Raw genomic sequence first — 26,091 nt, forward strand, 5'->3', positions numbered from 1 at the left:
AGGAAAAATAACTTTTGAAATGGTGAGAGAGAGGCCCATTATAGACAGTTGACAAGAAGGTGTGAGTAACTGAAGGGAGAAATTAGTATTGGGGAAATTAAGTTTAGGTTTTGTAATGACTCAACCACTCCCAGTCTTTATTCAGGCCTAATCTGATGGTATCTAGTTTGCAAATTAATTCCAATTCTGCAGCTTCATGTTGGAATCTGTTTTTGAAGTTTTTTGGTTCACTCTCTCTGATCACTCAATAATAGACCTCAAAGTGGCAATTCTTCAACAAAAATCTTCAAAAAATTGAAATTGAGAAGGATTCTAATTAAAGCCTTCATATAGCAAGCAAAACATATTTATCCCTACCTAAACATATATTGAAAATAATCTGAGATACTTTTTTACTGCAGTTAAATTACCGTGTCTAGAGGGCAGATGTATCAATCCTTGGTGGATTTGACATTCCTTAGTCACTCTGAGAAGATTTAGTTGCTAGATCACAGGAGATATTCATTGTGCCAGAACATAGACAATACAGTGTTTAGCAACAATCTCCATTTCTGTTGGACCACTGAAATAATATCACTTTATTTCATGAAAAACACTGGCCAAAAACAATTAATCTTTTAATTGGGGTGGGCATTGCACTGAGTTTTATACAATCTGAATGTGAGGGAGCCTGTTAAATTAGTATTTATCCTTATATCAGTGCAGCATTGTCCCCTGTAGTATATTTTCTAAAGCTTTAAGTGAATGCTTCCAGGGACTGGTAATCAGGTATTTAAATTTTATGATTGATCCAGGTCACCAGCTGGAATATTGGCCCTGGTGAGCAATGAACAGAAAATTCTTCTTTGAGTGATTGCACATATGCATTTCATTCTTGGTGTACGTGCACCCCATGCACAGTAGTCAGAAATTTTTATTTCAGTGGTACCCATCAGGGTGGCTTGAGCACCTCTGCTGTCGCACACCACTAAACTCCAATATAAAGGACCCAACTTCCCCAGAGCATCTCAGTCCCTTCTTACCACGTGTGATAGTTGTTGGAATTTCATGGTTTGCCTTAGCAAGTGCTCTTGTGAATAGTTATCTTGTTTTATAGTTGCTTAGTACTTAGTAACTGTTAGTTTACTTTTAGTGTTCTTTTTCAGTCCCCGGATCTGGGGTTTCTTTTTCTTGGTACTGAGGGATGCCTTGGTCACCATGCTTCAAGCCCTGTGTCTTTTGTTTTGGGCCAGTGCCTGACAGTGAACCACACTCAAATTGCTTGAAATGCTTGGGGGAAGCTCATATTCAGAATCCTTGCCAGATTTGCAAGAACTTTAAGCCAAAGACTAAAGACAGAGAAGCAAGGCTGAAGTTTTTGCTCCTGGAGCAGCCCTGAGACTTCCATCAGAAGCTAGCTGTCTTGACTTGGCATCAAGTGCTTTGGGATTGGTTAGGCGTGTGCCTCTTATGCTGCCTGAGATTTGGCACCACTTGCCCTCTCCAGTGCCCAAGAAGAGGCATGAGACCTCTAGACAGACCACCGAGAAAGGAAAGCTGCTGGCAACCAAATCCTCTAAGCATGGGGATAAGAGTAGAATACAGACAAAATACAAGAACTCCTCATCTCAGATAGTGTTGAAAGCAGCATCATTGGCTCCAACACTGAGGCAGGCACTGTTGAGTCTGGGGCCTGAAGACGTGACTTCTACATTTGTGACCACAATGACTTGAGCCCAACCATGCTGGAGGCATTTGTAGCGGTTAGAGGTCTTCTGAGTCTATCGGTACCTGTGTCCCTGGTGGTGCTGGAAACCATGCTCCTGTTACTGGCAGGCAGAGGTGCGCCAGTACCGCAGCAACCTCCTTGGCCTCAGATTTTATGCTCCTGTTGGTACCATAAAAGGAGAAGCTTGCAATGTTAGCTGCTTTACACTCTTTACTGACTCTGTGCCATTCTCCAGCATAATTGGAGCTCCTTCCCCCACCCCCCACCTTGGTCAGCAGAGAATGATTAGTCCTCTGAATTGGAGAGTCATTCCTATGTTTCCCAGCCTCGGAGCCAGTCATGTTACTCCCTATCCAGGTGTTATTACCTGAGGTTGCCTCGAGCTCCTCAAACTGCAATGGCCAGGAGTTACTGGGGCCCACCACCCATCCAATGGTTCTTTTGGAATCTGAAGATTCCCCCTAGTTTCCAAGTCATACATGAGGCATTCCTGCTCTGTCTCCACAGAGAGGCACAGAGAGTCTACTCACCAGACACTGCCTGTCCCTGAGTCCGGTTCTGGGCCCGGTGGTGAGCAGAAAGTGGTGGTTCAGGAGAAGTCTGCTGGAGAGAAACCTGTGCTGGCTTCATTGTCCTCCTCCCCGATGAGGCAGTTTCCTCAGGAGGCATCTCATCCCCTTCTGATAATTATAGAGCTCACTGGCTCAATGTGTGTGAAGGTGTTCACTGTGTCCACCCTCAGCCTTCGTTGACATTGGTGACAGATGCATCTGTGCTCATCAGGGTCCCCTCCAAACTCAGAGTTTATGGTCTTCACAAGACATGTCTCTACAAATCAATGTCATGGAACTAAGGGTTATTCGCTAGGATGCCAGTTTTTCCTATGTCATGTCCAGGGAAAAAGCCTGTTTGTTCTCACAGACAACACAGCGACAATGTTTTACCTCAACAGGCAGGAAGGAGCCTGCTCTTCCCCACTTTGTCAAGAGGCCATTCATCTCTTGAACTTTTGCTCTGCCAATTAAATCAATCTTGAACCCTCTTACCTTTCAGGGGTGCAGAGTGAGCATCCTGACCATCTAAGCAGATTGTTTACAAATCACCACAAGTGGTCTTTCTGCCTGGATGTAGCCAGGTGCATTTTCCATCAGGTCAGGTGCATTTTCCAGCAGTGAGGGAATCCCCAGATAGATCTATTCACAAACAAAACTAACAGGAAATGCCATCAGTTTTGTTCCGTACAAGGTTGCAGTCCAGGTTCCATCACAGACACTTCCCTACTATCCTGACTGAACAACTCTGCTATGCTTTTCCTCCAATTCCACTCCTACACAGAGAGTTGCTAAAGATCAAGTGGAACCATGCCTAGATTATACTAAACACCCCGTTGGCACCGTTCCCAGTTCGCCGCAGCCGTCTGGAGTCCAATGTCCGAGCTAGGAGAGTCCCATCTGGAGTCGCCAGAAACTGTTACCGAAATATTGGGTCTGCCTAGCTGAGAGCCAATAACAGCCTGACAGGGATAAGGAAAAATGCTTTATTTTGCAGAAGAAAGGAGAGCTCTGTAATGGATACAGAAGACTTTACTGCACACAAGTTTTACAAGCTTTTTATACACTTTCAGACAAAGACCATGCCGTGTTAACACTTTATTGGTGGGTGTTAAGCCCCGTGCTTTTGTTATCTGGTTAGTGCAAACTGGCTTGGAGCAGGATTCTTTTTGCCTTTGGCAGCAAAAGGAAGATTAATTGTAAAGTTCAAGGTACTGTGTACGTGAGGCCTTTTGGAGGCTTCTGCCTCCACCTACTGGCCGTTTGCAAAACTATTAATAAGGGGGGGGCTACCGAATAGCTTTTACATACACAATGGCAGAGGGTGTTTCAACCATCCTGGCAGAACCACTGAAGGAAAAGTTTCCAATGACTGCAAAGGCCACACACATGCCAAGAGTGGAATGGACATGTGCAACACATCTCAAAGAACAGCAGTTACAGAAGGTTAGTAACCATTTTTGTTACCTTCTAGTGATGGTTTAATTATTTATGTGAAATGAGTTCTCAGTCATTTTCCTGCATAGATACTTCAGAAGCTACTACCACAATTGCTGCCTTTGTTCGCAGTCTCAGAAGAGAGGGCAAAGACAAAAGTAGTTCTGGAAATGAATTCCCTTGGCAACCCTAGAAGTCAATCTTCTAGGTTAGGGTTGTTGAACTTTGGCCAAGACAGTTTGGGGGAGTTTACACTGTCATTCTGTGTATAATAACTGATTTTTGATTAAGTAGAAGATTTATCACTGGTGCTGTAAATTTAGCATTTTTTCCTTTTAAAAAAGTTTGTTTCTCTCTCTCTCTATTATTTTATGTTCTGTAAAATTTAGGGAAAAATCCAAACTGTTCATAAATTAGTGGTTTCCTTTCAGAAGAAGTGTATTGGCTTTTATATAAGAGGCTAACATGTCCTGTTGGTCTTTAGGTGAGAGTGTTGAGGAAAATGCTAGTGTTGTTGTCAAGCTCCTTATTCGACGCCCAGAATGCTTTGGGCCAGCTCTTAGAGGAGAAGGAGGAAATGGTTTGCTGGCAGCTATGCAAGGAGCTATTAAGATCTCAGAGAACCCAACTCTTGACCTTCCATCTCAGTGCTATATAAGAGAAGTGTAAGTAAATGTATATGCTCTTTTGGCAAATGCTGATGTTTCATTAGCTGAATTATTAATCTTGTATACTACAGTAGTACCTAATGACTAACCATGTTTGCCCCATTGTGCTAGGCACTGTATAGACACAGAGGGGCAGACAGTCCCTACCTCAAAGAGTTTACAGTGTAAATTGATAAGCCAGACACAGAGGGGACAGGGTAGAATAACACACAAGGAGAGTGAACAGTGTGATAACAGCAAGCTTCATGTTAGTTCTATGATTGCTTTTTATCGTGGGTTTAGTTAGGAGGAGATCAGCTAATGGAAGGAAAGGTGAAGGGAGAGAGAACATGGAAGGGAAAGGAGCTATAGGGGACAGGGCAGGGAAGAGTAGGGGAGAGGAGCAGATGTGGTGTGAAATTGAGCTGAAGAGATTGTGAGAGTTGTGGGGAACAAGAGGGTTGGAGCACACACATACTGAGCTCAGAAGGTTTTTCCCCTGAGGCCACATGGCAGGAGGAAAGAAAGGTACCTCCTATGTCTTAGTGCCCAAGAGTGGTGCAGGTGATGTCTCCTCTGCAGAGTTCTTGGGGGGAGGGGAGAGGTGACCCCAGCTGGCCCCTTTTTACTCCCTGCCCCAGAGATTCAATAAAATCTATGCATTATTGAATACTTTACACAGAAAAAATGTTTTTGCTTCTGGAATTCTGAAAGAAAAGATTAAGGCTGAGGTTTTCAAAGCAGTTCAACAAATTGAAAGATACTTGTCTAAATCCCCTAATCTGCTTTGAAAATCCCAATGTAAGAAACATCTTGAAGTTTCTTTCCATTTGTCTAAAGCAATGGACGTATTTTTCTAAACCACACTGTAGAGTACACTTTTGAATTGGTCATAGTCACAGAATCCTCCTGTCAGCAAACCCCTGTCTATGACCACACTCACATTTACATGAAGTGCAGTAGGTATTTGACTTTACAATTCAATTAGAAGTTGATAACTCCTCTTTGATTGATGGTAGACAGCATCCTAATAACATAATTGAAGAGTAAACAATTATTATTCTTTGAGTGCTTGCTCATGTCCATTCCACATTAGGTATGCATACTTGCCTCAGCAGTATCCACAGGGGACCAGCTCTGGCACCCTTTGGAGGGGCTCCTGCATGGCGCAGTATAAGGGGTGCTGCTGGCTCTCCCCACCCTCAGTTCCTTCTTGCCGCCAGTGATGATGCTGGAACATCTGCTTCTTTGGCTAGCATTGTCTCATTCTCTGTTCGTTCGAACTCTGTAGAACTTGTAGTATGGTAGTAAATAGTTGTTACAGTTAGTTAACCTTAGTAGTAGTTCTTGAAGTTCTCATAGTCCTGAATGGGACTCAGCCAGGGGATGGCCTATGCCCATCAGTGATCCACATACCAGCTGCCGAAGGTGCTTAGGTGAAGGGCACATAAGTGACAAGTATCGGATCTGCGAGGCCTTCAAACCTAGGATGAAGAAGGAGCACAATATCCATCTAAAGGTGCACTTAATGGAGTCGGCACTCATTTCAGCACCAGAGCAGCAGTCCAACTCTGCACCGAACACTGTGGCCTCCATACACAGTGCTCCGCTGGGGCCGTCCACAAGCCAGTACCGATCTCCCTCCATGGCTCCAGTCAAGAAGACGAAAAAGACTGTGAAGGGAAGATCTCTTACCTCCCATAAAGGAAAGGAGAGGGCTGTGGGCGAGCCAAGACCCGTGCCGGGCAGCTCAATGCCCCTTTCAGGAAGTCAGACCCCAGCTCAAGTCAAGTGGTGCAGCCCATCCCATACTTCGCCTAAGACTCCAGATAGCGGTGCTGGTCCTGGCCAGCTTCAGGTGCTGTCAATGCCCGAAGCCCTTCAAGCAGCTCAGGAGATCCTGACGCTCCCAGTGCCACCCACACCGGCTCCTGCAGTACCCCAGTCTTGGGGAAAACCCACGTTGGGTTCAATGCATGTGTCCCCACCTCAGCGGTACTGTCCCCATCAAGAGCGATGTCCTGCCAGTGTTCGCCTGCCCGAAGCTATCACGCCTCAGGACTAGAGAGTCAGGCTCAGAGGAGCCCTCTTCAGTCCCCACACCAGGGGCACCCATCGAGGGACTCGAGGCATACCTTTCCGGTAGCTTGGTGCAGATCCTCTGAGCACATGCCACCTGGCAAGAACTCCAGGACCAGCCCGACCATCTCCAAGGGCCCCGTACCAATCACAGGACTGATCGGGGATCAGAGTCCGCCGACCACCGAGCTGTCATTGCCCATCTCCAACAAAGAGGTCGCCCTACTCAGGAGGATCTTCCCAGCAACTGACCCGTAGTTGCTTCCAGTCCCATTTGACATCCTGGTACTGGTCGAGTAGCATAAGGCATGGATCGCCGGGTGTCCGACGCAAATCCACCGAATGCCATCTGACCCAGAGATCCCAACCAAGATGCCTGTCTTGCTCGAACAGGTTGGCTTCAAGACACAGCGACCAGCACCAGTCAGACAAGAGTCACCACTCCATCCAATCCTGGTTGCCTGCTACCGACCGCTATGCTTATAGCTCCAGCATGGAGCAAGATTCCCTGACTGTGGGACAAGCCCCGATAACAACGGTGCCGCTCACATCATCAGCACCAAAACCTGTCCCATGGCCCCAAGTGCAGTGGGCCGGGGACACGGTACCCGTGGAACCCTTGGGGGTTCACCTAACCTCCCCAGGCTGCCCGGTCAGTGTTGGGAGCCTCAGTATTCCGTCCCCCTCCGGTGCTCCAGGCTTTGGGGGGGGGTAAGACCCCACAGGTCCAGGAGGACCTAGGCTGGACCACCAATGGACGTTGAGGTTCCCATGGCACCAGCATCGTCCTCGTTGTTGCCAGATGAGGCTATCATGGTGCCCTCGCACCCAGTTCCTCAGGATGATGCCATGGTGCACCAGGAACTTTTGAAGAAGGTCGCTTCCAACCTGGGACTTCAGACAGAGGAAGTGAAAGAGCCCTCAGACTCTCTGTTTGATGTCCTTGGCTCCTGCCAGGATGGCTCTACCCCTTCCAAAATCACTGATGCCCTATGGCAGACTCCCTCTTCCCTGGCCCCTATCTCTAAGAGGATTGAAAGCAAGTACTTTGTGCCACCCAAAGGGCATGAGTACTTATACTCCCACCCAGACCTCAGTTCCCTTGTGGTTGAGGCATCTGTGTGCCAGCACTGGTTCGGCACACACATGAACCTGATAGCGACCCCTCCCTGGCCCCTGCCCAACCAATTGGACCTGCTGTCACAGGACCATGGTCAGCTCTTACACCCCAACCTCACATCCCTCCAGCTCTCGGCGTGGATACTGCGTGGCTGAACCTGGAGGAGTGGACCTGTTCTGAGGAGGTCTAACAGGTCCACCTGGGATATAAGAAGCCCTCAATCAGACTCACTTACGTGACCAAGTGGACAAGGTTTTCCCGCTGGGCGTCCGAGCATGGTATCTCTTCTTCCTGGGTCTCCTTCCATACAATCTGTCTTAGATTATCTGCTTCATTTGAGGAACCAGGGCCTGGCACACTCTTCCATTAGAGTGCATCTCGCAGCCATCTCCACTTTTCACCCACCAATCCAAGGACAGTAGCGTTCTCCCATGACATGACGGTCAGATTCTTGAGAGGTCTTGAGAGACTCTTCCTGCAGGTGCGGACTCCTGTCCCACAGTGGGATCTTAACTTGTTCCGCTCTAGGCTCACAGGCCTCCCCTTTGAGCCGCTGGACTCCTGCTCCCTTTCTCATGTGTCATGGAAGGTCGCGTTCCTGGTGGCAGTGACATCAGCAAGACGGGTCTCTGAGATTAGAGCCTTGACCTCAGAACCACCATACACGGTCTTCTACAAAGACAAAGTTCAGCTGTGCCCCCAGCCAGCCTTCCTGCCAAAGGTGAAGTCCACCTTCCATATGAACCAGGACAACTTCCTCCTAGTGTTCTGTCCCAAACCACACAAGTCCAGTGAAGAGAGGTGTCTTCACTCCCTGGACATCTGAAGGGCCTTGGCTTTTTAATTAGAACGTACCAAGCCTTTCCATAAATCAACTCAGCTCTTCATCACTACAGTGGATAGGATGAAGGGCCTTCTGGTGTCCTCGCAAAGCATTTCCAATTGGATCACCTTGTGCATAAGGATCTGTTATGACCTAGTGGGGGTTCTGCCACTGCCGATTGTCAGAGCCCACTCAACAAGAGCCCAGGCATCTTCAGCTGCCTTCCTGGCGTACATCCCTATCCAGGACATCTGTAGACCCACGACGTGGTCCTCTGTCCACACATTCATGTCTCATTATGCCATCACTCAGCAGGCCAGAGACGACGCTGGGTTCGGCAAAGCTGTGTTGCAATCTACATGTCTGTGGACCCCTACCCACCTCCAGGGGTACTGCTTGGGAGTCACCTAATGTGGAATGGACATGAACAAGCACTCGAAGAAGAAAAGACAATTACCTTTTCCATAACTTGTTCTTTGAGATGCGTTGCTCATATACATTCCACAACCCGTCCTCCTTCCCCAGCAAACTTGAGAACCTGATACATATTTTAGATACATAAGTATTAGTGTGAACTTTCAGATGTGAAACAGGGTACATAATTTATAATTGGACTTTTCATATAAAATGTACACAGGGAACGTGCTACAGAGTTAATGAAAAATATTTTTAAACAGAAAACATGAGACTTTTCCTATCTATTCTGGGCTAACTTATAAAATAAGACTACAGTAAAACTTGAAAAAAAAGTGAATAATAAATGTATTTCTTAGTGTAGAAGAAATTAACATGTGACCAGACACAAGAAATAGGTCAATAAACACTGCTTTCGGTCAGCAGGAGCTTTAGTCTAAAGTTTTACAGAGTCACCTTATAACGAAGAATCCAACCTTATTTTAGGCTATCCATTGTCATCCAAAATAGTCACATGTTTTTGGTTCCTTTTCAGCAGTGTTGAAGAAGAGGAGGAAGAAGAGATTGTGCACATGGGCAATGCAATTATGTCATTTTATTCAGCTCTGATAGACTTGCTTGGACGCTGTGCACCAGAAATGCATGTAAGTGGCTTTGCTCCCTTGCTCAGAAATAAAAGTAAAAGGAGTTGGGTAAAATATACGAGCTGCAAATATCTATATCCATTCAAGTGACATTATACTGAATACACATTATATAAAAAACTATACTTATTGCTAAAACTGTTAGTACTTCAGCCCAGATTTTGGATATTAGCATATGTGTTGGACTAATAAAGGAATCACAGTATTTCCCTTGACTTGTATTATGAAGGACATGGTTTTATACAGTGTTTTATAGCTGGATTAGTTATGATGCAATGAAATTACATGACTTGCCTAGGGTCATGTATTGAGTAAGTAGTCTGGAACCCAAGGACCTTTATTATTATATCTGTATGACAATAGTGTGTAGAGATCTGGAAGGGCGGCACAGAGCTGAAAGGTAATTTCTGCCCTGAAATATCTAATTAGGTAAGAGACAAATGGTGGAAGGGGACATAGAGAAACACAGAGGTGAAGTGATTCATCCGAGTTCAGACAGCATGTCAGTATGAGAGTTGTGAAATAGAACCCAGGGCCAAAATCCAGGTTCCATTGAAGTCAATGGGAGTTTTGCCATTGACTTCAGGAAGATTAGGATTTCACTTTACAGGTTTTACAGTGCAGTGCCCTATCCACTAGGCAGCACTGCCTCTCCAAATATGGTAAGTTAGTTGGTGATGCTGATGCCTTATAAGTAGGGTAGAAAAGAAATCACAGATGCTCTGAACGTTCTTCTTGATCTCTAAAGATTTGATTAAATGTAACTGTACAGAGTTGAAAATAAAATGTGAGTCTTCAGGATAGAAGTAGAATGTAGGAGAAATTTAAAAACTTGTAATTTCTACACTTAAGGAATAGAGTTAATTATTCTTCGATAAAAACAAACTTTGCGAGCTACTGACAACTGAACTGCCCACTTGCTAGTTGGTTTTACCACATTAGTTTTATTGTCCTGTAACATACCTTGCAGGAGCTGCTAATGCAAACCAATGATTATGTGACAACTCACATAAAGATTAGCTTGTCTGCATTTAATTCATCACACAGCAATGAATAATTTGCAAAACTGTACTGATATTGATGTAGATAGGAAGCATCTCTATGGTGGGAAAAAGATGGTAATTTGTAAATGAATGTATATTACATTGTAAGTTTTGCTATAGCAAATGCCATAAATAAATTCAGATATATATTTTTTAATTTTAGCCTTCTTTTTCATTTGCTCATAACTTTCTCAACCATTTCTTAGAACATATAACTTCCCCTGTGTGATCTTAGGCCAAAGATAACTGTTTTGAAAAGTTTGAGGAAAATCAGTTTGGGTGTTTTGAATAGTCTAAATATCTAACCTAAACACAAAATAAGTTCATATGAATAAATGTTCTGGGGAAGATTTTCACAGGCACATAGGGCAAGTGGGCACCCAATTCCCATTGGAAGTTTATAGTAATTATGCACCTAATCGGTTGCACACACACAAAATGGGAAATGACTACCTAGGAAGGAGTACTGTGGAAAGGATTCTGGAGGGTCATAGTTGATCACAAGCAAAATATGAGTCGACAGTGTAACACAGTTGCAAAAAACCCGAACATCATTCCTGGATATATAAGCAGGAGTGTTGTAAGCAAGATATGAAAAGTAATTCTTCCACTCTACTCTGCACTGATTAGGCTTCAGCTGGAGTATTGTGTCCAGTTCTGGGTGCCACATTTCATGAAGGATGTGGACAAACTAGAGAAAGTCCAGAGAAGAGCAACAAAAGTGATTAAAAGTCTGGATTTGTTGCTTTGGTACCCAAGCTAGTGAGATAAAAGCTAGCTTTGGTATGTCTACCTGAACCCTGTGATTTCAGTGTAGTCATTGCCTAAGAGTGTTTTCAGAAATCTGTTGCATCCCATTTAAATTGGGACAGGCAAGCAGGGTGGAATGATTAAAAACTGGAACCTCCCTTTTATATACTCTGTGTGTGTGTGTGTGTGTGTGTGTGTGTATGTGTGTGTGTGCGCGCGCGCAGGGAGGGGAGGGGTAAACAGTGATTTATAAAACAAACAAAACCCTCAGTATTAATATTTCAATCAATGAGGTTTTGTCAGTGTTTTTCAATTAACTAAATATCTTATTTTATATGTATGATCATGTTTCAACAGCTTATCCAAACTGGGAAAGGAGAAGCTATTCGAATCAGGTCAATTCTTCGTTCTCTTGTGCCAACAGAAGACTTGGTTGGGATTATAAGTATACCACTAAAGCTATCAACAGTTAACAAAGGTAACTTCAGTTTACCATCGTGCAGACTTTTCAAAAGAGTTTAAATAGATATACAGAAGTTTTTTGTTGCTATAATTTCTATTGACTTCGAGCTAAATTAAATGCTAGAGTGAGTGCATCTCCACCTAAATCAATGGAGTTGTGCCCACGTGCACTAGGGGAGCCCTTGGCTACATTGTCTGGCCATGCCAGAAAAAAGACAAGAAGCAATTATTTAGTTAATTCACAGAAAATATCTGGGAGTACCTAACAACAAATTGTACAGTGCAGGTCATCATCCTTTCCTTAATCAATGCCAAATAATCTCCAATCAGATTCCATCTATACAGTGGCTAGGACCGCCGTGCCCTCCCATCACAGGAGGTAAAAGGGGGCTATAAAAACTGGGCAAGCATGCCTTTATATGTTTTGCACTGGGGCTGTGACTCTACAAATATATTCTGATTGCCCTTTTACAATTTCTAACCAATCTTTCTGCAGTGTCTAACTGTCTCTCTCTCTTTCTCCATAATAGTTCTTTATTGTTATATTAAGAAAATTACTTTATACATGTTGATTGCTTAGAACAAGAGACAAGGCAATTGTATTGTGGATACAAGTATGCATGCTACGCCGTTGAACTTCCTGGAGTTGCAGCTGCCTAGTTCATTGATGAATTTATCCTATAATTTTATTGTCTTCTATTATACATTAGAATTTTTTAGAAAATTTGAAAATGTAAAGTTGTTAGGAGATTTTGAGCTGAGCTGCATTTTTTGTGTGAAATAGAAATTAAATATTTAATTTTTTTTTAGATGGTACAGTCACTGAGCCAGACATGTCTGCAAGTTTCTGTCCTGACCATAAAGCACCAATGGTGCTGTTTTTGGACCGTGTCTATGGTATTAAGGACCAAAGCTTCCTCCTCCACCTACTGGAGGTTGGATTTTTACAAGACTTAAGAGCATCTGCCTCTCTGGATACAGTAAGTATTTTGTTAGTGAGAACAAGGAACATTGGTTGAGGATACTGGCTACATCAGAGTTACAAAATATAACTTTTTAGTTACTTTTTCTTTTTATGCAATACTAATAAATAAGCCCTCTCACAATGCTCACTAATATCAGCAAACAATAATAATGCAATTACAGATATATAAACATACAGCATATATGTTTGATCAAAAATGTTCAGTACTAGCATTAGGGGAGGAAAAAGCACCAAAGAAATACAGTATAAAGAGCTCATAAGGTAACAAAAAAGCCAGAAATTTAAACGCAAGAATATGTTAAAAATAAATTGCAGTTAGTATGAATATGCTGAATTGTTTCATTTAGAAAGCTCTCAGACAGCACCCACAATACTGAAAATTCATATAATAGAATCTGAAGGGATTAGGAATGTAAAGAATATGAAAAATGTGACAGACTGGGCCGGACCACCTTCAGATGCTTGGGAACTCTGCTCACATATCTGAGAACATAATTTATCCTTTTTCCTTTAAGGACACTGTTAGTTCGAGACAGGGGACGGGTAAGAAATCTGTTTTCTATGAATAACTAGAGAAAGGCTCATGTTTTTTTCTCAGGTTCCCAGAATTACTTTAACTCCTTATGCAGGTGCTGGAGGTACTCTGCATAAGAGTCAAATTCACTGCAATGGAAGTCAAGTCTACACTGGTGAAGAAGAAGGAGCAATGATGATTGCCTGAGATTATGAAACAGAGGATTGGTCAGCCTTTCTTTACTCAGCTGCCAAATTCCCCTGTGCAAATCTTATTCAACTTAACCAAAGCATTCTTTGTGTGTCAGTCATATTAGATGCCTCAGTTTTTCAGTTTCATAATCTGGTCACCAACCACCATCACCATTAATCTTCTTATGCAAACTATCCAAATTTCTTAGGTTTTCAATTTTGGCCTGGAAATATTATGATGAGAAACATTCTTATGAGCTTTCTGGTACTTCCTGTTACCATTCAGTCCAGAAATACTATGAATCCAGTTCCTTTGATTCTCTCAAAAGATCAGTCTCTGAACCTTTACATTTATAAGAACTCTCCTCTCTACAGAAACAGGCATCCATTTGTTTTCAGTTTGGACTATTATAGAAGAGACACTATATTTCCCATGGAGATGCTGCTTTTTTATTCTTTGTTTTTTGTTATTTTGCTTAATCTAAATACACATGGTCTTCGCCAAAAGGCCAAAAAGTGATACTTAATCTAAAATAGAAGTAATTTAAACTATTGTATATAGTTCTTTGTGCACAGAAGTCATAATACCCATATCTAGTAGTCATCTTTCTGACACATTATGGTACTGCCACACATTAAGAGCCTCATTTTCCACTGTCTTATACCTAACTTGGTCAAATATTAGTACAAAATAAGTGTAAAATAGATGTAAAAATTACGACTGGTGTGAGTGGAGAGTTATGATTTGGTAGCAAATTACACTTGTGGTACACAACTTCAAAACAGTTGAGAATCAGGCCCAACATATGGAGTAGAACATAGGGAGAGACTCTAAGATTAGAATGTAGTGATTTAACTCATTATTTCTAAATATCTATGTTGAAATCGGACCCTTAACATTGTTTTCAGTTGTTTTTAAGAATAATATGTTGTTGAGAATATGAAACACTGTCACTGACACAGTTAATTTCCAGTGGTGTCATTACTGTTCTTCCCCTGAGACTGTCTTTTAGGGTTGATACAATCTCAGAGGAACTGAATGAGATAATGCAGTACTCACTCTGTAGATCATTAATTTGTTAACACGCATAATGACCATAATGTAAAGATTTATTTCTGTATCCCCATAAGCAACTATAACTGAGGAGGGAAGAGAATAGTATGATGCCCAGAATTGCCATTATGTTCATGGATAATTTTTTCTTACGGTTCACCCAGTTAGACTAATAAAGGTTGAGTAAAAACTAATTAAGAATATCAGGACAAGGCCTACTCAGAGAGAGAGAGAGAGAGAGAGAGAGAGAGTCTAGATCTGTATTTATATATCTACTAGTTTATAATGCATGAAATAGTTTTTGTTATGGCTATACTGAGGGTTAAACTGATATAGGAATTCTCCCACCCTTGAAACATAAATGTGTAAATTTTCTCTGCTTTCTCCTTACCATTATTAGTCTTTCCAGCAAAATTAAAAGCATAAGTCAATGTTTTTCTTGCAATGCAAGTACATATACCTGAGGTGAAATCCTAGCCCTATTGAAGTCAATGGCAAAACTCCCAACTTCAGTAGTAGTTGGGGCCAGGATTTTACACTTGACAATTTTTTTAAATAATAATTCAAACCTCCAAAAATGTGAGTGTGGTATAAAAGAAAAATATTAGGTAATAATTTAAAACTTTTATAAATTAAAACCTCTTATTTAACATATTGGTATAATTAGATAAATGTATACTTGGATAAAGTAATGAGCTAACTAGAGAACAGAGGGAAAAGTATGGGTTCAAGGACTAGCTGAAAAACTTCAAAATCTTGCTAGTTTCTGTTAATACATATGTGTAATTGAAACAGTGTGTAGTGTTTGATAGTAAATCCAAGTGTATAAACTACAAGTAATGATAGTATTACAGTAATTAAAATAGCAGCGTTCTTGACATTAAATTTCTGATGTAGGTCATAGTTCTGTTTCATATGTTAATAACAATGCCTGGATGGCTGACTCTTTTTGGGTAATTAATGAGAATTAAAAGAATTTCCTGCTTGTATAATTAGGGGCCTGATTCTGCTAGGTCTTACTCATATGAATAATTCTTACATGAGTAGACCTCTTGACTTCAACAGGACTGTTCATTTGAGTAAGGATCAAGTGAGGGCTGAAGGATTGCCCTGTAACTGAGGCTCCATATCAGTAAGTCAAAATGTAGCCAGTACCAAAAAGAGATAAGAAAAACAAAGTAAAAATATTCAAGGCCCTTCATCTTAATGTTTTTAATATTTAGATAATGATAGCTATTGTGTTGGACTCAAATGCATATTTTTCCATTTGTGGATGGATTTAGAAAAGTATAATTCAGCTTACAGGAAAGCTTTGTTTCCTACATGCACCTGTACCGTATGTTGCGTTTAGCTTTTCAGAAAAATAATTATAGTCTTAAAAGTTGAAGCTTCTTGTAACTGGTTTTCGTTTTAAAAATTTTCTTTCCAGCCTAAGACTAAAAAAGCCTTGAAGGCTGATAAGAATTTTCCATCAATGCACTGACTCATATCAATAGTGGAGTGGAAGTTATACCGCAGCTGAAACCCAGTAGCTTGCCACAGAGTGTGTGCTAACCAGCAGAAATGACTATTCATATTTTTCTCTGAATTGCATTCTTTTGGTGAGCACAGGGTAGGAAAAATATTTTGCAATTGCATAAAAGATTCAAATACTTTTGGCCCCATTACAGTCCTTTGTGTAATTCCATATATACATACAGTATATCCCAAATTAACAATTCACTTTCAGGGAATTTATTAAAATCTATATTTATAGACAAAAGTCTTTCCTTTCTAAAGAAGTTCAAAGTAATCTATATACATGCTTATATAGAGTATAAGTGCATACATATTTCTTTGTAATAAACTACATTGATCTATAGTATGGTGTGTATATATGTATAATCAAAGTTTTATATACATGTAAACTACTTTTTAACTCATGCTTAAAATTGCACTATGAGCTAAAACATAAGGAGGAAAGAAACTGAACGCCAGTCCTAAATTTCTGTCTTCATTGATGTTCTCATTTATACCAAAGTAGTTGATCTATGTAATCTAATCTAATCTAAAGGTCTCTGTGGTGTCTAGGATAAATGTAGTATCTAAGGCCATATCTACACTAGCAAGCGTACAGTGGCACAGCTGTAGCAATGCAGCTGTGCTGCTGTAAGATCACACGTGTAGCCATGCTGTGCTGATGACATAATTAAACCACCTCCAACAAGCGGTGATAGCTACATCAGCAGGAGAGCATCTCCTGCCGACATGGCTCTGTGCACACAAGTGCTTATGCCAGCAAAATTAATGTTTCTTGGGGATGTTTTTTCACATCCCTGAGCGACATAAGTTTGGCCAACATAAAGGGTAGTGTAGACCTGGCCTTAGATCTGAGGCTACATGTATTATGTTACATACTTTGGACTGCCATTTATGACCTCAGCAGGTCAAGTATGGAGTGCCTTTATTTTATTTTTGTTAGTGTCAAGTCTTAGCTTTACTTGAATGTAATATTAGGTAAAGTTAAAAGCTATACTTTTGGGTCTAAATTCTAGCACAGACAACCTTTAGAAAACCCTAAAACACCATGGGGAGTGAGAGGTAACATTTTAATGGCCCAAAATCAGGGCATTAAAAGCTACCCTGCAAACTCTCCATAACAAGAATTATGGAGGAATGTTCTTGGGTTCGGTCCAGGGCTTAGTGGATGTGAACTGCACACAATCCTCCTGATCATGCAACGGCCATTACTTATACATCACCACAGATTATCTTTGCTTCTGACAGGTGTTACCTGTGCAGGGAGCCACCGCTGGTCAGAGTACAGGCAGACATTAAAACTGCTCTCCAGCATAAATGTGTGATTGTTCGGAGGTTGTCTGAGTGATGAGCCTTATTTCTTTTCCCTGATTTTTAGTATTTCCTAAGCACTCTAAGATGGAGTTTTCTCAAACTGACAGACAATAATACAATTAAAGAATATTTTAGGCATTAAAATTCCCCAACATACTAAACTGATAAATTCACAATTTAAATACAATTGATATCTAGACACTTTCGGAAATGTATCATGGTGTTTATTTTAGAGCATTCTTACTTAACTATATGTAATTCCAGATGGGATTAACAATTATATGCTACTTTTATACAGGTATCCCTGAGCACCACAGAGGCAGCTCTTGCACTAAACAGATATATTTGCTCATCTGTGCTTCCATTACTAACAAGATGTGCTCCCCTCTTTTCCGGAACGGAGCATTATGCCTCTCTGATTGATTCAACACTTCACACAATATATAGACTATCCAAGGGACGGTCCCTTACAAAAGCACAAAGAGATACTATTGAAGAATGCTTGCTTGCTATATGCCAGTGAGTACATTTGTAAATTGCTTTCTTTTGTACAAGGTATTGAACTGAGCATGTACATTATAATACAGTAATTTTCTTCTCTTTGTATCATATAAAATGGGAGTGTAGTTTATTGTGAAATGCAGTAAATTATCTGAAAGCAAGATAAAAATATTTTTAAGAAAGAAAATATTAAGCAGTTGGTTTTATACTATAGGATCATGCTGTCAACATGATTTGCCTTTGCTACAAACCACAGGGTTGTACAGAATAGCGTAACCATTTTTATTATTATTTTGTTTTAAACCAAACCATTATTTAGCGGAAATACCTTCATAATTCTAAGCAGACATCTGTGGGTTTTTTTATATTGGCTATGTAGCCCTGGTTATTCCCATTTATTCCTAGAGCTTTCTAGACTCAAATATCATGAAATCTAAGTTTGATTCAGAAGTAATATGTCTTTCTGCATTGTTCCTCCATGTCCCCAAACCTTGGTCTTTGGACACAGCTAGGGCTTCCTGCCCATTTGATTGTGGATGAAGCTTCTCAAACTAACGTGAATTGTGTATATTCAGGCTTTTCTAGTACAATATGAAAATCTCCTTGAATCAATGGAAATACATTTGTCAATATTAAATCCACTCACTTTTTCTCTTGTATTTTTAAGGTGGTTGTAATACATGAAAGCAAACATACATCTCCCAATCTCAGAATCTGACCTTACTAGCAAAAATTAAAGTCAATGGTTCTAATATTTGGAAAATATAGTGCCAGTGGAGATCTCAAAAACAGTATATTTTCAGAATCACTGCCACTTACGGCCTCAAATGCAGTGGATATGTCACATTTCCATATTAAGAGATGAGAGCCAGAAAACTGGGATCCCACATGAGGAACTTTGCTAACCCTGTACAACACACAGCCTAATCCTCATTCACCACTAGAACTAGTGGGAAAATTTGTGATATATTTCAAAATATCACTAAAAATGAGGGGAGGGGAAGTTATACCATCTTTTCCATTAACAGTTTTCCTGTTCTTTTAACCAGCTCTGATCTCCATATAGGAACATGAAATATGCATAGTTTGGCATTAGCACTTGGTCCATACTGTACATGGATCCACAAAGCTAAAACTCTGAGGAGGGGTGAGAATCAGCAGGCCACATTTCCTTTCCCCAGGACCATCAGTAGCAGCTTATCTGTGCTCTATGTACTTAAATGTAGGGACTATGAAGTTTACTCCTCATCCCTGTGATTTTTAAGGTGCATTTTCCTGAGCTAACAGCCTGTTTCCTCAGGCTGTGAATTGATTTCTAGGATTTGGTCCATTGAAATTAAAGATGAAAAAGATATGCTAGATCATTTAGTCAATCTCACTTCCAGATCAGGTTTGTTTCCAATAATTATAACACATTCCCCGGAGCAGTTTCAATCTATATAGCTTCCACCACTTTCACTGGAATACTATTTCATATCCCTGTAGTCTCATACCTCACTCTTCTATTCATTTAGTTTAGCAGCTTTTCCACTGTAGCCAGTTCACCCCCCTTGAAGTACTCTGAAAAATGCAGCTCTGTCCGTTGTGCAAGATTATGCCCAGACCCTACACAGTGCATAAGAGAGGGAGGGTGGAAGTAGTGTATCTTTCCACATTATATCCTCCCATGCATGGACCAGGCACAGTGAGATCCCTTGTTTTACTGATCACCTTCACTGAGTAACTTGAATTCATCTTCGAGTGCTTGCTCATATCGATTCCAATTAGGTGTGCGCGCTCCGCATGCACGATTGTCAGAAGAGTTTTACCCTAGCATCACTCGGTTGGTCGGTTGAGGCGCCGGATATATATCCCTACCGACCAGTGCCCCCTCAATTCCTTCTTACCGCCTGTGACGGTCGTTGGAACTGTGGAGCATGGCATAGTTGATCTCCACTTCCCTAGCTCTTTGCTCATTTATACCTGTAGATAGTTGTTATAGTGTAGTTGTTAGTAGTTTCTAGTTGTAGTTAATATAGTAATAATATAGTTAATAATGTAGATAGTGTATATAGTAATTGGAGTGTATATAGTAATCCCTTCTTCCCGGTACCAGGCCAATGCCTAGCTTTCCGGGCTTCAAACCCTGCTCGGCCTGCCTCAAGCCGATGCCTACTGGAGACCCCCATGACTCCTGTCTGAAGTGCCTGGGGGAATCTCATCAATCAGATAAGTGCCGCATTTATAAGGCATTCAAGCCTTGGACAAAAAAGGAGCGGGACTTTCTTTTGAAGCAGCTCCTCATGGAAGCAGCACTTAGCCCAACACCCTCTACCCCGCACTGAGACCCAGCGCCATTGGTCCGAAGCACGCCTCTGGCACCGGATTGACTCGGCACCGGCAAAGACTACCGACACCGGACGTCTCCGGCACCATTACCAGTGTGGCACCGCTCACTGTCTCTGGGAGCCAGGAAGCAGCACAAGCAACATGCTGCTCCTGTATAGTTACTGGCACTGCCTGTGCGCCCCTTGGAACAGCGTCCCATGCCGGGACCGCCCCGCGAAGGCCCCAACTCCGGCATCGTCGATTCCGGTGCTGCAAGCACCATTGAGTGCGGTGCACATAAGCTCCCCGGTGCGCACTGTCGTCGAGCTCGGCCTACCTTCCACCTCGGAGACTTTCTCCACTGCTTGCGACCTGATTGCACTCACCGAGCCAGGACCATCACAAACTTCAGTACCGCCAGTGCGGACTGTTCCATCGATAGGGAAGCCCTCCATGATGTGTCCTCCATCGCAGAGCGAGAAGGATTGGCACCGATCTCGGTGCCAGTCCAGGTCACCATCCCGATCGAGGCGCTGGTCTCCTCCATGGCATCACTCGTAGTCCCGGCACCGATCACCATCTTGGCGCTGGTCGTACTCGCAGCGCCACTCCACCTCAAGAAGATCTCCTTCCCAATATGATCGGTACCAGTCCAGCTCTTGGCACTGGTCTCCTCGAGTCGTTCCTGGCACTGATCCACCCGTAGCTCATCAAGGTCTAGATCTACCTCCCGGCACCGATATGACCATTGGTCCCAGTCTAGATCGCGGTATCGCTTGAGACCGCGGCGCCGATCTCTGTCCCCACGGCGCGGGCCAACAACGCATGACAATGCACTAGCCAATGGCATGATGATGGGTAGGATCCTGCTCTGGGATCCCCACAATGGTCCTTTTGGACCCCTTGGGTATACCATCAGGCCCAAGGTGTCCCATCAGGAGCTTCTTGTTCTGCCCACTCAGAACCTCGGGTCCTGGAGGCCAGTGTCAGTCACCCCCCCCCCAGGATCCTACCCTCAGCTCAGGCCCATGCCCCTAGCATGGAGGACCTAGGGCAGCCAGACCCCTCCCCCCCAGCAGGACTTGCCCCAGGACCCTTTAGTCCTGGGCATCTCCTCCTCGTCCTCCCCTGATGAGGAGGTGGTGGGCATGTCCTCCTCTGGCCCACCATCTATAGACCTCCATGCACACCAAGATTTGCTTCGTAGGGTGGCACAGAACATGAACCTCCAGGTGGAGGAGATGGTGGAGGTCAAGGATCCGGTGGTGGACATTTTATCTGCTGATGCCCCCACACGTATAGCCTTGCCCTTTATTCAGACCATCCAGGCTAATGCCAATACAATCTGGCAGTCTCCGGTGTCTATTCCTCCCTCTGCAAGGGGGTGGAGAAGGAAGTACTTGGTCCCCTCCAAAGACTGAGTACTTGTACATTCACCCTCAACCGTGCTCCCTTGTTGTACAGTCCGTTAATGAGAGAGAAAGACACGGTCAACAAGCTCCCGCTCCTAAATTCAAGGACGCTAGGTGCCTGGATTTATTCGAGCGCAAGATCTATTCGACTGGCGGCCTACAACTTAGGGTGGCTAACCAGCAGGCCCTCTTGAGTCATTATAATTCCCTGGCACTCGATGGGGAAGTTCAAAGAGCTGGTTCCTCAGGAGTCCAGGGAGGAGTTCGGGGCCTTGCTAGAGGAGGGCAAGAAAGTAGCCAGGACATCCTTGCAGGCTTCGATAGATGCGACAGACTCGGCGGCAAGGACTGTAGCCTCAGGTGTAGCTATGCACCATAACTTGTGGCTGCAGGTGTCCGGTCTTCCACCGGAGCTGCAACAAACAATTCAGGACCTGCCCTTTGATGGCCAGGGGTTATTTTCAGAAAAAACTGACTTCAGACTCCAGAGTCTGAAGAATAACTGGGCCATCATGCGCTCATTGGGCATGCATACCCCGGTGACGCAACGTAGGCCCTTCTGACCCCAACCGCAGCACACCTACCCTAACCCCTGGCCGAGACAGGCCTATCCAGCGCACTAAGGGTATTTACAAAGTGTATGGCTGTCGTAGCTGCCTCGCTCCGTCGACATCGGATCCAAGTGTTTCCGTACCTCAACAACTGGCTCATTTGGGGTCGATCCGAGCTCCAGGTGCAATCCTATGTTCAGTTCACCATGAACTTGTTCAGACAGCTGGGCTTGCTGCTCAATGTCGAAAAGTCCACTTTGCAGCCGACCCAGAGAATAGACTTCATTGGAGCAGTCCTGGATTCAAATCTTGCCCAGGCGTGCCTACCGCATGCCCACTTCCAGTCTATGGTGAGCATTATCCATGGACTCTGAAGCTTCCCTACCTCGACTGCATGCATGTGCCTCAGTCTCTTGGGACACATGGCATCTTGCATCTTCATGACCAGACATGCCAGATTACGCCTCCGTCCACTTCAGGCCTGTCTCTCATCAGTCTACCGTCCAGGCCGAGACAATTTAGACACGGTGCTCACGGTACCGACGGAAGTCTTAACCTCCCTGACTTGGTGGCTGAACCCCAACTTTGTATGCGGGGGGATGCCATTCCATGCCCCACAGCCCTCCCTAGTCCTAACCACGGCTGCATCATCTCTGGGCTGGGGCACTCACCTTGTGGACCTTCGCACACAGGGCCTTTGGTCCACACAAGAGATAACCTTGCACATCAACGTACGGGAACTGAGAGCAGTACACCTGGCGTGTCAGGTGTTCCGCAAACACCTTCAGGGCCATTGTGTTGTCTGTGAAGACTGCGACGCAACAACCATGTTTTACATCAACAAGGAAGAGGGAGCGTGATCGTCCCCCCTCTGTCACGAAGCCATTTGCCTGTGGGAATTTTGCATAGCCCACTTGATTGACCTGGTGGCGTCATTTCTCCCGGGAGTCCAAAACACCTTGGCAGATCGCCTCAGCGGGTCCGTCCTGGCTCACGAGTGGTCGATTCGCCCGGACATTATCCATTGTGTTTTCTGGAAGTGGGGGTTTCCCCCCATAGACCTTTTCGCCTCTCGCGAGAATCGGAAGTGTCAGGTGTTCTGCTCTCTCCAAGGGCACTCCCTATTGGACGCCTTCCTGATGCCGTGGAAAGACCATCTGCTCTACGCCTTTCCTCCATTCCCATTGGTCCACAAGGTCCTTCTCAAATTGCGAAGAGACAAGGCTTGCTTAATCTTGATAGCCCCGGCGTGGCCCAGGCAACATTGGAACACCACTCTCCTCGATCTGTCGGTGACCACACCAATTCCACTCCCGTTGTGGCCAGACTTGATCACTCAGGAGCACAGCCGACTGTGTCATCCGGACCTGCAATCCCTCCATTTCACAGCATGCATGCTGCATGGCTAACTCAATCTGAGCTGTGTTGCTCCCTCTCGGTGCAGCACGTTCTCTTGGGTAGCAGAAAGCCCTCTACTAGGTCCACGTATCTGGCTAAATGGAAGCATTTCTCCTGCTAGTGTGCCCTTAGCAATACTGCCCCTCTGGAGGTGCCAGTACCTACTATCCTAGATTATCTCCTGTCCTTGAAACAGCAAGACCTAGCAGTTTCATCTATCAGAGTACACCTAGCAGCAATTTCGGCCTTCCACCTGGGCAAAAACGGGCACTCGATTTTCTACAATCCCATGGTCAGAAGGTTCCTCAAGGGACTGGAACATCTGTACCCACAAACTCGGCATCCGGACCCTATGTGGGACCTCAACCTGGTCCTATCCAGGCTCATGGGTGCCCCGTTCAAGCCACTGGCCACTTGCTCGCTTCTGTACCTTTCCTGGAAAACAGCTTTCCTTGTCGCTATCACCTCGGCGAGACGCATGTCGGAACTTCAAGCCCTTACGTCGGACCCACCGTATACGGTGTTTCATAAGGACAAGGTATAGCTGCGACCACAACCTGCCTTCCTTCCTAAAATGGTATCTGCCTTCCATGTCAACCAAGACATCTTCCTTCCAGTCTTCTACCTGAAGCCACACGCTTCTTGATGAGAGCAACAGCTGCATTCCCTAGACATTTGCAGGACCCTTGCCTTTTACATCGAATGAACAAAGCCCATTAGGAGGACAACCCAGCTGTTTGTAGTGGTGGCAGACCAGATGAAGGGCCTCCCAGTCTCCACACAGCACATCTCGTACTGGATTACATCATGCATCTGTGCATGCTATGACTTGGCTGATGTGCCAACTACGCACCTTACTGCCCACTCTACTAGGGCTCAAGCTTCGTCCTCCGCCTTCCTGAGATCTGTAGGGCAGCAACTTGGTCATCAGTACATACCTTCGCTTCCCACTATGCAATAGTGCAGCAGTCCAGGGGTGATGCTGCATTTGGTTCAGCGGTCCTTCACTCCACGACATCTCACTCCAACCCCACTGCCTAGGTAAGGCTTGGGAGTCACCTAATTGGAATCGATATGAGTAAGCACTCGAAGAAGAAAAGACAATTACTCACCTTTGTAACTGTTGTTCTTCGAGATGTGTTGCTCATATCCATTCCAAACGCGTCCTCCTTCCCCTCTGTTGGAGTAGCCGGCAAGAAGGAACTGAGGGGGCGCTGGGTCGGCAGGGACATATATCCGGCGCCATGAGGGCACCACTCCAGGGGGCGCCTCAGCTGACCCACCAAGTGTTGCTAAGGTAAAAATCTTCCGACAATTATGCACATGGCATGCGCACACCTAATTGGAATGGATATGAGCAACACATCTTGAAGAACAACAGTTACAAAGGTGAGTAACCATCTTTTCCAATTGGTATTGTAATTTCATTGAAACATATGTATATTATTAAATGGTAAATTTCTTTTTAAATTACAGCCATTTACGTCCTTCTATGCTACAGCAGCTATTACGACGACTAGTTTTTGATGTGCCCTTACTTAATGAATACTGTAAAATGCCATTAAAGGTAAATATTGCTCTAATTATTACATGTGCATTCAACAGAAAATATACTCCAGAATAACCCATCATCACCATGGTTTTTGGTTTTTAGGGCAGGGTAGTAACAACATTAAAAGAATCCTAACCACTGTGAAATTATTTGTATTGTGATAACATTTTATTAAATATAACAAACAAGTACATTGTCAAATGTTTCCCTTGTGAGAACAGTATAGTATATGTTGGTTGTGTGACTTTTCCATTGCTTACATAAGTGTGATATTGAAAGTAGTAGTTTAAATCTAGGGATTACTTCCCCCTACATAATTTTTAATAAGTCTGCATAGAATACATACACCAACAATGTGTTTGGTTAAAGTGTGTGCATGTGATATAGAGAATAGGACTCACAATATAGTGCTGTAGAAAAACATATTTGACTTAAAGGAGCATTTTTGAGCTACCTACAAGAGAATGAAACAAGGGAACATGTCAATTTTGTCAAATCTTCTGTTGGAAACCAGGAAGCCTAGAAGCAAGGCTGTGGAGTTTCCAAGCAGCTCAGGGAGCTTCATCAGTTTATTTAGAAAAATGAAAATTAAACATTGTTTTGATTTTTTTTCATAAATGAAATTTCAGAATTCCCACTCTGTAGAAACCTTTGAAATTTTTAAGGTTTTGTTCAGACATGTAATATTTTTAATTTTTTTTTTAATTTCAGAATTTCCCATGCAATGGAACTTTCTGGGTTTTGACCAGCCCTACTAAGTGCTTGAGATCAGGTTCTGATATAGCCCTTCCCATAGAGGGCAGTACTAATCATGTGTGCTAGCCTACCAGACAGTGTATTACATACTTTCAGTGCAATTGCTATTCCATGGACTCTGCCAACGCTGATCAGAAATGCCTAGTAATGGAAAATTATACATTGTGGCCAGTTTTGCAATGTTTTCTGATGTCTACTTTGAATTAAATTGAGACCACCAAATATGTTTTGCTTGCAGTTGTTGAACTTATCTAAATAACCAGAAGTAAGACCCATGTGTATTTAGATGAAAAAAAGACCCCTGTGCCAAAATCCACTCTCATACAATTCCTTTATTTTCCCTCTGAAATTTTAATTAAT

General features: G+C 43.4%; 1 protein-coding gene across 1 annotated transcript in view; it reads left to right on the forward strand.

Moving 5' to 3' along the window:
• Positions 1 to 26,091, forward strand: part of RYR3 (ryanodine receptor 3) — a 642,559-nt gene that overhangs the window by 384,282 nt on the left and 232,186 nt on the right. The window contains 6 exon segments of the mRNA XM_045013234.1: positions 4,181 to 4,361; positions 9,318 to 9,423; positions 11,574 to 11,694; positions 12,489 to 12,658; positions 17,553 to 17,773; positions 24,900 to 24,990. Coding sequence (XP_044869169.1) covers positions 4,181 to 4,361; positions 9,318 to 9,423; positions 11,574 to 11,694; positions 12,489 to 12,658; positions 17,553 to 17,773; positions 24,900 to 24,990 — 890 coding nt within the window.

The sequence above is a fragment of the Mauremys mutica genome, chromosome 4, assembly GCF_020497125.1.
Source record: "Mauremys mutica isolate MM-2020 ecotype Southern chromosome 4, ASM2049712v1, whole genome shotgun sequence".
Lineage (NCBI taxonomy): Eukaryota > Metazoa > Chordata > Testudines > Geoemydidae > Mauremys > Mauremys mutica.